This window comes from Onychomys torridus, chromosome 7, assembly GCF_903995425.1.
Source record: "Onychomys torridus chromosome 7, mOncTor1.1, whole genome shotgun sequence".
Lineage (NCBI taxonomy): Eukaryota > Metazoa > Chordata > Mammalia > Rodentia > Cricetidae > Onychomys > Onychomys torridus.
Genome location: NC_050449.1, coordinates 50,367,924 through 50,382,063, shown reverse-complemented (window position 1 = coordinate 50,382,063; position 14,140 = coordinate 50,367,924). Strand labels below are relative to the sequence as shown.

Below are 14,140 nucleotides of genomic sequence, written 5' to 3'. Positions count from 1 at the left end.
GTAGAGTGCTTGCCTAACATACATGAGGCACAATGTTTGATCTCCAGCTCTGCATCAAATAGGTATGGTAGAGCATACTTGTAATCCCAGTATGCAAGGTACATAATAATTTTAAAGCCAGCCTAGGCTTACATAAGACCATCTCTCTTTGAAAAAAAAAAAAAAAAAGTATGTGTGTATGTGCACAAATGAGTGAGTGTGTGTAGGTCAAAGGTCGACATCAGGGATCTCTATCTTATTATTTGGTTTGGTTTTTCAAGACAGAGTTTCTCTGTATAACAGCCTTGGCTGTCCTGGAACTCTTTGTAGACCAGGCTGGCCTCAAACTTAGAGATCTACCTGCCTTTGTCTGAGTGCTGGGATTAAAGGTATATGACACCATGCCCAGCTATCCATATTTTTCTTTCTTTCTTTCTTTTTTTAAGTATTTTTTTTTTAGGGTTTATTTATTTAGTATACAGAAGAGGGTGCCAGATCTCATTATTATAGATGGTTGTAAGCCACCATGTGGTTGCTGGGAATTGAACTCAGGACCTCTGGAAGAGCAGTCGGTGCTCTTAACCTCTGAGCCATCTCTCCAGCCCCCTCCCCCTTTTTTTTTTTTGGAAACAGAGTGTCTCACTGAACTTAGAGGTTGCTGTTTTAGCTAGAATAGTAGACCAGGAAGCTCCAGGGACCACCTATCTCTGCCCTGAACAGCACTGATGTTATAGATGCTCATTACCACAATCATGTTTGACTTGGGTGCTGGGAATCTAAACTGAGGTCCTTATGTAAGCACTTTACTCGCTGAGTCTTCTCTTAAGCCCCGAGACTTTGTCTCAAATAAATAAAACAATAGAAAGACAAGAACAATGAAGCACTATTAAGCACACATGCAGATATAATAGGCAGAGTATATTGCAACTAGAATTTCAAAAAATTACTAGATTTGAGCTACTTATTTTGTGTGGATGAGTTTGCGTGCATGTATGTGGGTGCAATGGTGCATACAGGGAAGTCAGAGGATAACCTGTAAGGACCTACCATGTGGGTCCTAGGGATAAAACTCAGATCAACAGGCTTGCCAGCAGGCATCTTTACCTACTGAGACAATTCATTGGCTTGAATTGTTTTTCTAAAAGCTCAGAAGCCAAGCACAGTGTCATAAGCCTATAATACTGGCACTCACGAGGCTAAGGTAAGAAGACCAAGAGCTTAAGACTAACTAGCCTTAGCTACATAATGAGATCCTGTCTCAAACAAAGATCAAGTGTAGGACAATGAATTTAGCTTAGTTGGTAGAGCACTTCACTGGCATGCATGAAGCCCCAGGTTCAATTTTTATCCCTGCAAAAGATAGTATTTCTATTGCTGTGAATAGACACCATGACCACAGCAACTCTTACAAAGGAAAACATTTAATTAGGTAGCTTACAGTTTAGAGGTTTAGTCCATTAACATCAGGGCAGGACATGACCCTGTACAGGCTGACATGGTGCTGGAGAGCTAGCTAAGAGTTCTTTATCTTGTATAGACAACAGAAAGTAATCTGTCTCACTGAGTATGGCTTGAGCATATATGAGACCTCAAAGCATGACTCCACAGTAACAGACTTCCTCCAACAAGATCACACCTACTTCTACAAGGCCACTTCCTTTGGGGGCCATTTTCTTTCCAACCACTCTATCCATGTATATTGTGCCATATGAATGTGTTACTTACTTGAAAATAATAAATTACTGGAGGGGAAGAAGGGGGAAGGAAGGGAGAGGAGCTGTGCTTGGTATGTAAAATGAAGAAAAAAGAAAAGAATAAATTACAATTGAAAACGGAAGGAGCCTGGCGGTGGTGGCACACACCTTTGATCTCAGCACTCGGGAGGCAGAGGCAAGTGGATCTCTGTGAGACTGAGGCCAGCCTGGTCTACAGAGTGAGTTCCAGGACAGCCAGGGCTACACAGAGAAACCTTGTCTCGAAAAATCAAAAACAGAAAACAGGGAAGGAAAGGAGTGAGTGGATTGTAATCAGCAAACAACTCAGAACCAATCAGGAACTGTCTGAGTTACTCATCTGCTAACCATACTGTGGAAAATGCAGACGCTATGCGAGTGCCACAGCAGTGGTCAGTTTCTTCGAATTCCCCTTCCGTAATGTCTGACTCCAAAGAGGCCAAAGACACAACGAGAACAAAAGGATAGGCCTTGCCTTCAGAGAGGGCAGCCTAAAATACACCTACCCTGCTCCTTTCCTGTTCGTTCATCTTGGCATTTAGAACTGAGTGTACAGAAAACATTTCCACTGACTCTCTGTAGAATTAACTTGAGGGCTGGAGAGATGGCTCAGAGGTTAAGAGCACTGACTATTCTTCCAGAGGTCCTGAGTTCAATTCCTAGCACCCACATGGTGGCTCACAACCATCTGTAATGAGATCTGGCACCCTCTTCTATGTACATAAAAAATAAATAAATCTAAAAAAAAAAAAAAAAAAAGAATGAACTTGAATTTCCAAGGGCACTACAGAAACAGTTGGGCTGAAGGCAGATGGGAAGACCATCATCACAATGAGTAAGAAGCTACACATGAGCAATCCAAGGATGTGGGGAGAAGTCTAAACTGCAAAATTCAGTAGTGTTGCCAGGAAAAATAGAATAATTTAACCAAATAACTGAGCTTTTGCTTCAAAAGTTCAGTTTTTCCTTCCTTTTTTATTTTTCTAAAATGTATGGATCAAAAATAATTGCCTGTGACAGAATTTACCCACCCAACCCTGTGGACAGAAAGGGACCTTCTTCTGTGAAGGGGGTTCTATGGAGACAAATCTAGTTGTCTGTGAATGATTCATAGCTCCCAGTGTAAAGCAGCCAAGGAGTTAAAGCACCCTTACGATTTCTGTAGTTCCAGCAACTGGCGGCGCCGCTCACTTTGCTCCAAGGAACTGTACTTGGACTTGTATTGCGATAGGCGAGGGTGTGGGGCAGCTGTGCTATTCAGTTCTTGAGACACAGAAAAGCTACCAGCTAGGGCTTGACTCAGTTCTTCCATCTTCTCTATAAAGGAAAACATAAAGAAAATGGTTCATTAATTTAATTCATCTCATGATAAAAAGGCAGTTATGATGTCATTTAAAAGAAAAAACTCACTTAACCAAAATTAGTTATTTCTGTAGAGGGAGACAAAAAGATAAATGAGTTATATATTAATAATAATGCTATTTTCTAGCAGCACTTCAATAACGGTAAGTTTAATAGCTGAAGGAATAAACCAATTATTAAATAAAGTCATTCTCTGGCTTTTTTCTGTTTTTCATCACAGTGAGCTATCCCTGACATCCAGTAATGTGACTGAGCATCTAAACTTTTTTCCTAAATGGTTCTAAAGAGCCATCACTTGATAACAAATATAACTCTGAGGACATTTTTGTTTGTTTATTTTATTTTTCACCATGTAATCCTGGCTAGCTTCAAATTCACAGAGACCCCCTAGCGCCCACCTCTGCCCCCAGGTGCTGGGATTAAAGACACAGTCTAAAAAAAAAAGAAAAGAAATTGCCTGAGAGTTAGGTATGATAGCTCACTCCTATAATCCCAATGCTTGGGAAGTTGAAGCATACACTCGGACTCAGAGCCATCCTCAGCTATATAGGAAGATTAAGGCCAGCCTCTGCTACATGAGATCCTGCTTCAGAAAACAAAAACAAGGCCAGGCATGGTCCCCACCTTTAATCCCAGCATTCAAGAGGCAGAGACAGGCAGATCTTTGAGTTTGAAGTCAGCCTGGTCTACAGAGCAAATTCCAGGACAGCCAGGGCTACACTGAGGAAACCCTGTCTCAAAAAACAAACGAAATGGAACCAAAAATTTAGCCACCAAATCCAAAAAGACAAACCTCTCCAAATCAATACATGGGTTGATGAAATGGATAGTACTCAAAAGGAGAAACACAAACGGCCAATTAGTATTTTTTCCAGTGTTTAATTGGGGCTAGTTAGATAGCCCACAAGGTAAAGGCATTTGCTGCCAAGCCTTAGGCCCCAAGTCTGATCCCTAGGCTCCACATATGGAAATGAGAAAACCAATGCCCAAACGTTGTCCTCTTACCTTCACACACATATTGTGGCAGGAACGCATGCGCGCGCACACACACCCCCCTAAATAAATACGTGTAATCTTTTTAAAATGTTCACTATCGCTCTTTCAGGTCTTGGCTCCAAGATGACTCATGCCAAAAATGGCAGAGGCCCTGTGCAGCCGATTCGCTGCACGAACTGCCCAAAGACAAGGCCATTAAAAAGTTCGTCATTCGGAACACTGTAGAGACCGCTGCTGTCAGGGACATATCAGAAGCAAGTGTCTTCAACGTGTACGTGCTTCCCAAACTCTATGTCAAGCTGCATTACTGCGTGAGCTGTGCTATTTATAGCAAGAGTCAGGAATCGATCCTGTGAAGCCCGCAAGGACCAAACACCCCCACCACGATTTAGACCTGCTGATGCTGCACCACAACCTCCACCAAAGCCCATGTGAAGAGGTTGCTTCATAGACAGAAGAAAAAACACCTTGGAAAAATAAAATGGAACTGACACTTAAAAAAAAAAAAAAAAAGTTCAACATCCATAGTCATCAGGGAAATGCAGATTAAAACCATTTGAGGTGCTGGAGATATAGCTCAGCAGTTAAGATCATTTGCCCTTGCAGAGGCCCCAGGTTCAGTGGTACACATTCATGCATGCAAGCAAATGCTGATACAAATTAAACAAAAAATTTAATTTAAAAAACATTGCTATTTTATCTCATCACAGTGTGAGATATGGCTATCAGAATGGCTATCATAAAGAAAACAAATAAATGGGGCTGGAGAGATGGCTCAGAGGTTAAGAGCACTGACTACTCTTCCAGAGGTCCTGAGTTCAATTCCCAGCACCCACATAGTGGCTCACAACCATCTGTAATGAGATCTGGTACCCTCCTCTGTGTACATAATAAATAAATAAATCTTAAAAAAAATTAAAAAAAAATGCTGGACAGGATGTGGGGAAATATGAACTTATATTTACTCCTGGTGGGAGTAGAAACTAGTTCAGTATTATGGAAATTAATAGCGATGTTTCTAAAAAAGTTAAAAATAGAACTACAATATGACCCAGCAATACCACTTGTACTGCCTAATTTGATGTCAACTATGACAAAAGCTAGAGTAATTTTAGAACAAAGAACCTCAATTAAGAAAATGTCCCATGGAACTGAAGAGATGGCTCAGCAGTTAAGAGCACTGGCTCTTCTTCCAGAGGACCTGGATTCAATTTCCAGCACCCTTGAGGCAGGCGGATCTCTGTGAGTTCGAGGCCAGCCTGGACTACAAAGTGAGTTCCAGGAAAGGCACAAAACTACACAGAGAAACCTTATCTCGAAAAACAAAACAAAAACAAAAAAAAACAAACAACAGCAAAATTTCCAGTGCTCACATGGCAGCTCATAACAGCTTATAACTCCAGTTGCAGAGTTTGATGAATTATGACTTCCAAGGGCACCTGCACTCAATTGGTATACAAACATACACTTAGGCACACATACCCTCCCCCTAAATATAAATATTTAAAATGTAAATAAATAAAAATTTTAAAAAGAAAGAAAAAATGCCCCCAAAGCCAGGTGTGGTGACACACATGGCTTTAATTCCAGCGTTGAGAGGCAGAAGCAGGTGGATCTATGCTGTGGGATGTCTTTCTGTACACCGTGAATACGTGTTGCTCTCACTGGCTGATAAATAAAACTGGCCAATGGTGAGGCAGAATAAGTTTAGCCAGTACTTTGAAAATGGAGATGAAGAAGGGCAGAGTTGAGGCAGATACAATCCAGCCTTCCAAGGAACAAGATGTTAGAGAACCAGTAAACCACAGCCCACATGATGATGCATAGATGAATAGAAATGGGGTAATTTAAATGTAAGAGCTAGCTAGTAATAAGCCTGAGCCATCGGCCTAACATTTATAGTTAATATAAGCCTCTGAGTGATTATTTGGAAATGGCTGTGGGATGGGGCAGGACAGAGAAAAGCCTCTCGTTAGTTACAGATCTCTGTGAGTTGGAGGCCAGCCTAGTCTACACAGAACAGCTAGGGCTACAGACACAGACCATCTCAAAAAAAAAAAAAAAAAAAAAAAAGGAAAAGAAAATTGCCCCACCAGACAGACTAGCTTATAAACAGCTTGTGGTACATTTTCTTGATTGATGATTGATATGGGAAGACCTAGTTCAGTATGGGCAGTGCCACCCCTAGGCAGGTGGTCCTGGGTACTATAAGAAAGCAAGCTGAGTAAGCCACGAAGAGCAAGCCAGTAAGGAAACTTCCTCCATGGCCTGGAGGTATGTTTCTGCCTCCTGCCCTGCTTGAGTTCTTGCTCTGACTTCCTCAGTGATGGACTATTATCTGGAATTGTAAACTCTTTTCTCCTTAAGTTGCTTTTGGTCATAATGTTTTATCATAGAAATAGAAGGCTGGGGGCTGGAGAGATAGCTCAGAGGTTAAGAGCATTCATTGGCTGTTCTTCCAGAGGTCCTGAGTTCAATTCCCAGCAACCACATGGTGGCTCACAAGCATCTATAATGAAATCTGGTGCCCTCTTCTGGCCTGCAGGCATACATACGGGCAGAACATTGTATACATAATAAATAAGTAAAACAAGAAAGAAAAAGAAAGAGAGAGGGGGGGGAGGGAGGGAGGGAGGAAGGAAGGAAGGAAGGAAGGAAGAAAAAGATAAAATGCTAACTAAGACACAATTTCTGGATATATACTCAAAGGTCTCTATGTCCTGCCATAAAGAAACATGCACATCCATGTTTATTGCTACATTAGTCACAAGAGCAAGGAAATGGAACCAGCTTAGATAGTCAACAGAAGAGATAATGAAAATATTGCATACAATAGCCAGGTGTAGTACAACTTTAATTCCATCACTTGGGAAACAGGACAGACAGATCTCTGTGCGTTCCAGTCCAGCCAGGGCTAACATGACACCCTGTCTCAAAAGGGAAGGAGATGGGGTGGGGGGGAGGAGAGGAGAGAAGAGAAGAGAAGAAGGCATACATATTCATACATATTCAGCTATAAAGGTTGAAAACTGAAGGAAAATGGACAGATCTGTAAAGCATAATTTTAAGTGAGGCAATGAAGACTTAGAAAGATAAAAATTGCATGTCTTCTCTCATATGTGGATCCTAACTTTTTTTTTTTTTGTGGAGCTGAGGATCGAACCCAGGGCCTTGTGCTTGCTAGGCAAGCACACTACCGCTGAGCTAAATCCCCAACCCATGGATCCTAACTTTTAATGTTTGTGTATAAGTAAATAAAAGGGTATGAAGGTGGGTATAGATAATTGAATTAGATAAGAGCTCACAAGAGGGTAGCAAGATACATTGAAAAAGGTGTTTGGGAGGGGGGGCTACAAAGATGGCTCAGCAGTTAAGAACACTGGCTGCATGTGGAGGATGGTGATGCCTACCTTTGATCTTAGCACTTGGGAAGCAGAGGCAGGTGGATCTCTATGAGTTCAAGGACAGCCTGGTCTACAAAGTGAGTTTTAAGACAGACAGGCCCTATCTCAAAAAACAAACAAAGCCTGGCTGCTCTTCTAAAGAACCTGAATTCAGTTCCCAGCATCCACATGGCAGCTCACAGCCATCTATAACTCCAGTTCCAAGGATCTAATGCCCTTTTTGGCCTCTGAAGGCACCAGGCATGTACATGCTGCACATAGATACACACAGGCAAAACATTCATTCATACAAGCCAGGTGGTGGTGGCGTACACCTTTAATCCCAGCACTTGGGAGGCAGAGGTAGGCTGATCTCATGAGTTCAAGGCCAGCCTGGGCTACAGGGTGAGTCCAGGAGAGGTGCAAAGCTACACAGAGAAACCCAGTCTTGAAAAGAAAAACTCATACACAAAAAACGGTAAATAAAAACAAGTTTTTTGAGGGTTGGGGATTTAACCCAGTGGTAGAGTGCTTGCCTAGCAAGCACAAGGCCCTGGGTTCAATCCTCAGCTAAAAAAAAAAAAAAAAAAAATGGCTACAGATTTGCCAGGTGGTGACACACACCTTTAATCCCAGCACTCGGGAGGCAGAGCCAAGTGGATCTCTGTGAGTTCAAAGCCAGCCTGGGCTACCAAGTGAGTTCCAGGAAAGGTGCAAAGCTACACAGAGGAAACCCTGTCTGGAAAAACCAAAAGTCTTTTTAAAGGGAGGAGGACAAAGAAAGAACATATATGACGTGAATGCAGAAAAAAGGCTGAGGGATAAAATGGAGGCGAGATGGGAGGGAAGAGGAACAATAAAAAGATTTTGTTTGTCTGAGTATGTCACAATGACACCTAATTCTTTGTTCATAACAAGTAAATAAATACACAAATGACAAAAAGGTGGTAGCCAGGTGCAGAAGTGCACACCTATAACCACAGCACCCAGGAGGATCACCACAAGTCAGCTAGTTCCAAGCCAGCGAGGAATACATTATGGAGGCCCTGTTCCAAAACAAAAACAAACAGTGATGAGTCAGGCCTGTAATCTCATAATCTCAGCTACTCCACAGGGTAAGGGAGGAGGACGACAAGTTAAAGGCCTGGCTGGGCTACAGAATAAGCTTATAAGCAGCCTGGGTAGCCTGGTAAGACCCAATCTTAGGAAAAAGAAAGGAGAGGAAGGAAAAGAAGGGAAAACCAGGTAGAACCAGGCAGACTAATGCCTAAAATCCCAACACTAAAGGACGAAGGCAGGAAAGGAGGGTCAGTAGTTCAAAGCCAGCCTCAAATACGTATGGGCCTACTGAGACCCTGCCTCAAAAAACAAACAGGTGTAGAGATGGCTCAAGGGTTAGGACCACTTGCCATTCCTGCTGAGAAACCGGGTTCAATTCCTAGCACCAATATAGTGGCTCACAACGAATCTGACGCCCTCTTCTGGCCTCTCCAGGCAAGTACATGGTGCACATACATATGGTTAGGCACATAAATAATAAATCTTTTTTAAAAGGGGGTAGCTGGAACTATAGCTCAACAGAGAAGTGTTTCCGCCAGGCGGTGGTGGTGGCACACGCCTTTAATCCCAGCACTCGGGAGGCAGAGCCAGGCGGATCTCTGTGAGTTGGAAGCCAGCCTGGTCTCCAAATTGAGTTCCAGGAAAGGTGCAAAGCTACACAGAGAAACCCTGTCTCAAAAAAAAAAAAAAAAAAAAAAAAAAAAAAAAAAAAATTTAAAAAAATTAAAGAGAGAGAGAGAGAGAGAGAGAGAAGTGTTTCTATTGCATGTGTAATGCTGCTGGTTCAATTCCCAGTTCTCCAACCCAGTCAATCAATGTAGGCTAAGCAATTACATTTTGTAGTTCTGTTTGGTTTTGATTGGCAGGGAGAGTGGGGTAAGGTTAATAAACATGGATTCACCATTTTAACCATTTCAGTATACAGTTCTGCAGGGGGAAGTATCTTTGCATTGTTACCAACTGTTTCCATCTTGCAAAATTAACTTTCTAGCTGGTTGTGGTAAGTATGGCCATGTTATCCAAAGCCTGGAACATTAAGACAGGAGGATTTATTTCATCAAGTTCCAATCAGCCTGAGCTACAGAATGAAACTATGTCATTAAAATGGAGGAGAGGGAGACAGGATGTACAGTGGAGGGTATTGCAGAAATGGTATTGCAGCTTTTAGGTTGGAGTTCTGGCTGCTCTTCCAGAGGACCTGGGTACCACATGGTGGCTCATGGCCATCTGTAAAGCAGTTCCACAAGATTGGAGCTCTTTCCCCCCAGCACTGCACTCAAGTGGTGCACAGGCATGCAGGCAAAACATTTATACACGTTTTCTTCTTTTTTAAATGTGCATACACGACACATAAAAATAAAGAGGAAAAAAAAAAGGACGAGAATATACCTCAACTGGTAGAGTATTTGCCTAACATGTACCATATTTGCACAGGCCTTGTGTTTGAAACCCAGGAGAAAAAAGAAAACAGAAAGAAAGCTGTATCTCTATATCCTTAAGACATTAAAGGTGCTTTTTTAGAAAATGTGTTAAGTGACATACTATCAGTGTGAATTTACGGTGATAATTAAGCTATTTGTAATACAGCCAGGAGTATTAGGATAATTATTGAGTTTCCCGCCCCCACCCCGCAATGTATCCCAATAGTATGCCACTGAAACCGTCCCTAACGGCACACTAGAGGGTGGCACACGCCTGCAATGGCAGGAAGGCTGAGAAAGGAAACGAACTCCCAAGTGTCAGTCCCAACGAAGCCTCTTCCCTCAAGGCGGCCTACAACGGCAGAAACATGGCCAAACCCGACACCCTAGACTGGTTGCCCTCTCCAGGTGGCGACCGGAAAGCCAGAGTCCTGGTCCGTCGGGAGAGGTTACAGCTACGTCGGAAGAGGTACACAGAGCCAAACTCAAGACTTACCGTACCAAGGTGCCAGTCGCGCACGCCGCCGCCGCCTCCACGCACTGACCAATTAGCTGCCTTAGCGGAGCTAGGTCCGCCCCACTTAGGATCTCTACACGAAACTTCCGGTCCCGCCCACCGTGGTGCATCGCGGGAGTTGAGTCGCGGCAGGCCATTACTTCCGCCTTGAGCCGACGGGTTGGTTTCATCCGCCAGGGAGAGATTTCAGATTTAGCTTAGTGTTTGTTCTGGACTCTGGCTAGATGATTAGCTATGCGGAGGCCTCATTCCTGAGCACAAATTTATCCCGGGTCCTTTCGCCAACAAAACCGTGACTTCCTAGCCGTCCTCCCCGCGTTTGCCCAAGCTCTAGAACTGCGCCGACAGCTTGCCTTTGTCTCGCCTGCACGGTTTTAAATCGCTTTCAAGTTTCGAACTAATAAACATTCTTCCCCCATTCTCCCTTCTAACACTGCGCGGAAAGGGACCTGGCTCGATTCTTGGAAGTTAGCGTTCAGAGAGATCCTAATCAAACCCATAAACTGAGTTGCAGCATAAGATTGCTAGGGTGTAAAAAACACGATTTGCTGCTTATAATGCTTACAACGAGCCGCTTTACTTTATTTACTCTTCAGTGAACAGGAAGGAGTCTGAGCCTTGGTGATGCTACATGGCTCAGTAGGGTGTTTTCCTAGCATGCACTAACTCCTACATTCTACCCCCAAAACCACATAAACTTGTAGTGGCACTTCGCTGTAATCCCAGCTTCTGGAGGTGGAAGCAGGACAATCAGAAGTTTAGGTTCATCCTCCACTACACAGCAATCTAGAGACCAGCCTGGGCTACATGAGACCCACTCTTTTGTTAGTGTGTTTGGTTTGGGGTTTTTGTTTTGTTTTGTTTTTCTAGACAGGGTTTCTCTGTGTAACCGTCCTGGCTATCCTGGAACTTACTGGCCTCAAACTCAAAGAGATCCACCTGCCTCTGCCTCCCAAGTGCTGGAATTAAAGGCGTGCGCCACCACACCTGGTAAGACCCACGCTTTAAAATTTAAAAAAAAAAAAAAAAAAAAAAAAAAAAAAGGAAGTCCAGTGTTTAAAAGTAACTTGGCAAATAAATAAATAAATAAAAGTAGCTTGGCCAAAATCACACAGTTCTTGAATCAAGTTTGGATTTGCTGAATGTCTGACCTGCACAGAACTAAGTTGCCCATTACTATCATAACTATACAGTAGAAACAAGCTATCAAAAGTTGGTACACACACACACACACACACACACACACACACACAAAGTCGGTATACGCTGAGTCTAGAGGAATCATTCAAGATGAGGACTGGAGAGATGGCTCAGCTATTAAGAGCACTTGCTGCTCTTTCAGAAAAGACTCGGTTTAATTCCCAGCATTGACAAGGCAGCTCACATTGATGGCAAAGCACTCATAAAATTAGGGGGAAAAAAGCAATGCCAAGATGCCTGTCTCTTAGGTATAATAACACCATCCATTCACATGGGAGCTCTGGGCACACACAGGATTGCACTGAGACCCTGTTTAAAAACAATTTATTTTCCATATTTGATAAATGAATATTAAACTCCTGCATTCAATATTAGAAACTTACAGAGTTTAAAACATGAACTTGGCCTGTCCTCAAAAAAGAAGTGACAAATTACAGCTGGATGATGGTGGCACACACCTTTAATCCCAGCACTTGGGGACAGAGACAGACAGATTTCAGAGTTTGAGGTCAGCCTGGTCTACAGAGCTAGTTCTAAGACAGCCAGGGCTACACAGAGAAACCCTGTTTCAAAAACAACAACAACAACAAAAACCAAAGTGACAGAATATATATGTATAGATTATCAAAATAACCAAGAACCAAGTTGTGGTGACCCTTGGCTGTAACCCCAGCACTTGGGAGGTGGAGGAAGGAGGATTCAGAGTTCAAGGAAAGCTTGGCTCTACGGCAAATTTGAGACCAACCTGGGCCACATGAGAGCTGTCTCAAAATAAACTCTCAAAGAAAAATTCTAACTAAAAGTGCTTGGAACCAGCCTCAGCCCTTTTGTTTTTATTTTGAGATAGGGTCTGCTTCTGTAGCTCAGACTGACCTCAAAATTGCTTGTGTGGCCCAATCTGGCCTGAAATTCTCCTGCCTTCACAACCCAAAAGCTGGGATTGCAGGTATATGCAACCACACTTAGCTTCAGCTTCAGCTTTGACACTGTTGTGAGGTATTCACCAGAGAAGATCACTCGGACATGGGTTTTTGTTTGTTTGTTTTGTTGGTTGATTTTGGTTTTTTGAGACAGGGTTTCTCTGTAGCTTTGGAGCCTTTCCTGGACTAGTTCTGTAGACCAGGCTGGCCTTGAACTCACAGAGATCCACCAGCCTCTGCCTCCCGAGTGCTGGGATTAAAGGCATGCACCACCACTGCCCTGCTCGGACGTGGTTTAAGCCAAAAGAAAGTCTGTATTAGCCCACCAGCAACTACATTGGGTGTTTGTGAATCTCAGTGTAGCCCTGAGCCTTTCTCAGAGTGAGCTTTTAAACACAAAAAAACATGTTCTGGGTTGACCTACTTCAGTTAACAAGTAGTTAGCCAGAAGCAGAACTACAGAAGCCAAAAAGCAAAAGCAAGATTAGCACATTTAGAGACTTTCCCAGAATGATGAACTCTAATGGGTCAAGCCTTTGTCTCACTTTTGGCAGGCAGTGCTAACTATGTGCTGAGTTCTATAGCCTGAATCCATCACAGAGGCAGTTGTGCTAAGGTCTCGGAGCTTACTAAGTCTGAAGGCCTGTTGTAGATATATATAAGATGGGGAGATAATCTACAATATGTATCCTAGAGCCTACCACAACAGTCAGATCCCTCCCCTAATCCACACTTTGCATTTCAAGTGAGCCTGACCTACCTAGTCTTGCACTGGTGGATAAGGAAGCAAAGGAAGATTGAAGGTTGCTAAAATCACCTGCCTGTCTGAGATGACCCAACAAATGCCCCCTCCTCACCCACCACCCCAAATAAACTAAGCCAGTGATTTCCATCTGGCAGCTTGTCAAACTCCTATGTGAGGCTCTTTCAGAATTTAGATATCTGCACTTGAATCTACCTTAGGAGCTCTGAGATAGACCCAGAATCCCTACTTTGAAAAATCCTCACTTATGAATCCAAGCCTTAGAATTTAGAATTGGGACAGTGATTAGTAACCAAAGAAAAGAAAATGTCAGCCAGGGATGGTGGCACATGCCTTTAATCTCAGTACTTGAGAGGCAGAGGCAGGCAGATCTCTGAGTTCAAGGCCAGCCTGGTAAGTTCCAGAACAGATAAGAGCTACACAGTAAGATCATGTCTTCTTTTCTTTTTCTTTCTTTTTTTTTGAGACAGGGTTTCTTCATGTAGTTTTGGTGCCTGTCCTGGATCTTGCTCTGTAGCCCAGGCTGGCCTTGAACTCACAGAGATCCACCTGCCTTTGCCTCCTGAGTGCTGGGATTAAAGGTGTGTGCCACTACTGCCCGACTTTCCTTTTTTTCAAGACAGGGTTTCTCCCTGTAGCCCTGGCTTTCTAGGAACTTACTCTGTAGACCAGGCTGGCCTCGAACTGAGAGATCTGCCTGCCTCTGCCTCCCAAGTGCTGGGTTAAAGAAAGGTGTGTGCTACCACCACCTCGGTCAGAGAAAATGTCTCAAAAAGCCAAAAAAGAGAAGAAAAGAAAATGCTTCTA

The 14,140-nt window shown here is 43.1% G+C and overlaps 1 protein-coding gene across 2 annotated transcripts in view; it reads right to left on the bottom strand.

The window, feature by feature from the left end:
* Snupn (snurportin 1) overlaps positions 1-10,500 on the bottom strand; it is a 37,283-nt gene extending 26,783 nt beyond the window's left edge. The window contains exons 1-2 of one of the 2 annotated variants that reach the window (XM_036193703.1): positions 10,430-10,500; positions 2,867-3,029 (exon numbers count right to left, since the gene is read on the bottom strand). In XM_036193703.1, coding sequence (XP_036049596.1) covers positions 2,867-3,024 — 158 coding nt within the window. In that variant the 5' untranslated portion in view covers positions 3,025-3,029; positions 10,430-10,500. The remainder of the gene's footprint in view (positions 1-2,866; positions 3,030-10,429) is intronic. The other variant, XM_036193704.1, reaches the window with a different exon arrangement.
* Between the last annotated feature and the right edge of the window lie 3,640 nt (positions 10,501-14,140).